The sequence below is a fragment of the Alligator sinensis genome, unplaced genomic scaffold, assembly GCF_000455745.1.
Source record: "Alligator sinensis unplaced genomic scaffold, ASM45574v1 scaffold469_2, whole genome shotgun sequence".
Lineage (NCBI taxonomy): Eukaryota > Metazoa > Chordata > Crocodylia > Alligatoridae > Alligator > Alligator sinensis.
The window spans coordinates 79,192-80,196 of NW_005842988.1; the positions used below are offsets into that span (position 1 = coordinate 79,192).

The window sequence follows — 1,005 nt, forward strand, 5'->3', positions numbered from 1 at the left end:
TGCCAGCCGGCCCCCGAGAGCGGGGTGGAGGGCACCTGCATGGCAGCCTGCCCTGGCCCCCCAGCACCCCTTCCCTGCGCCTGAACTGGGGGCACAGCTGCAGGGGCAGGGAGCCCCCCCAGCACGGCCCTCCCCAGGCCCTGCCAGTGCCCCCACCTTGTGGCACGGCTGCAGGAGCCAGGCCCCCCAGCACCGCCCCACCCCGCAGTGCCCCGGCTGGGCTGGAGAAGCCCCCGCCCGTGTTCCTGCCCCAGCACCCCCTGCGAGGGGGCAGGGCCCGGCACCTACGCTGGCAGCCCTGGGGGTTGTCGCTGCGCAGCCCAAAGAAGCCCATCTTGCAGCGGTCGCAGCGGGGGCCCTGCACGTGCTCCTTGCAGCGGCATTGCCCAGCCAGCATCCCCAGCGCCGGGTCATCGTGACTGTCGCACAGGCCCCCGTCCAGGGTCCCATCGGGGTCACAGTCGCAGGCTGCGGGCAGGCAGGCAGGCAGGCCGGCCGGTCACCGCAGTCTGTCCATCCCTGGCCACAGCTGCCCTGCCCTGCCCTGCCCTGCGGCCCCTCCCCTGGGCAGGCGCTGGGGTCCCGCAGGTCGCGCCCGGGGTCCTTGTAGTAGAAGGGCTTGCAGAGCTCGCAGCGCCGCCCCATGGTGTTGTGCTGGCAGTCGTCGCACACGCCACCGCTGGTGTTGCCCGTGGCCAGGAACACGGCCATGTCGAAGTGGCACCGGCTCGCGTGCCCGTTGCACTCGCAGGCTGTATGGGGCAGGGGCGCGGCCGTCACCGGTGCACACGGGCAGTGCCTCCCCGCACAGGTGTCTCCAGGCAGCCAGACCCCTCCGGGCAGCACACGGGCACAGGTCCCTGCGGGCACTCACTGCGGCAGGCGTTGGTGCTGTGCCCCTCGGCCGGGCGCCAGGGCAGGTCATGGTAAAAGTCGGCGCAGGTCTCGCAGTTCAGGCCGTGTGTGTTGTGCTGGCAGACGCAGCGGCCGTGGACCCGCCCGGGG

At 73.1% G+C, this 1,005-nt stretch overlaps 1 protein-coding gene across 1 annotated transcript in view; it reads right to left on the bottom strand.

The window, feature by feature from the left end:
* USP19 (ubiquitin specific peptidase 19) overlaps positions 1–1,005 on the bottom strand; it is a 39,886-nt gene that overhangs the window by 21,137 nt on the left and 17,744 nt on the right. Inside the window, 3 exon segments of the mRNA XM_025192951.1 lie at positions 4–468; positions 564–752; positions 875–996. Coding sequence (XP_025048736.1) covers positions 4–468; positions 564–752; positions 875–996 — 776 coding nt within the window.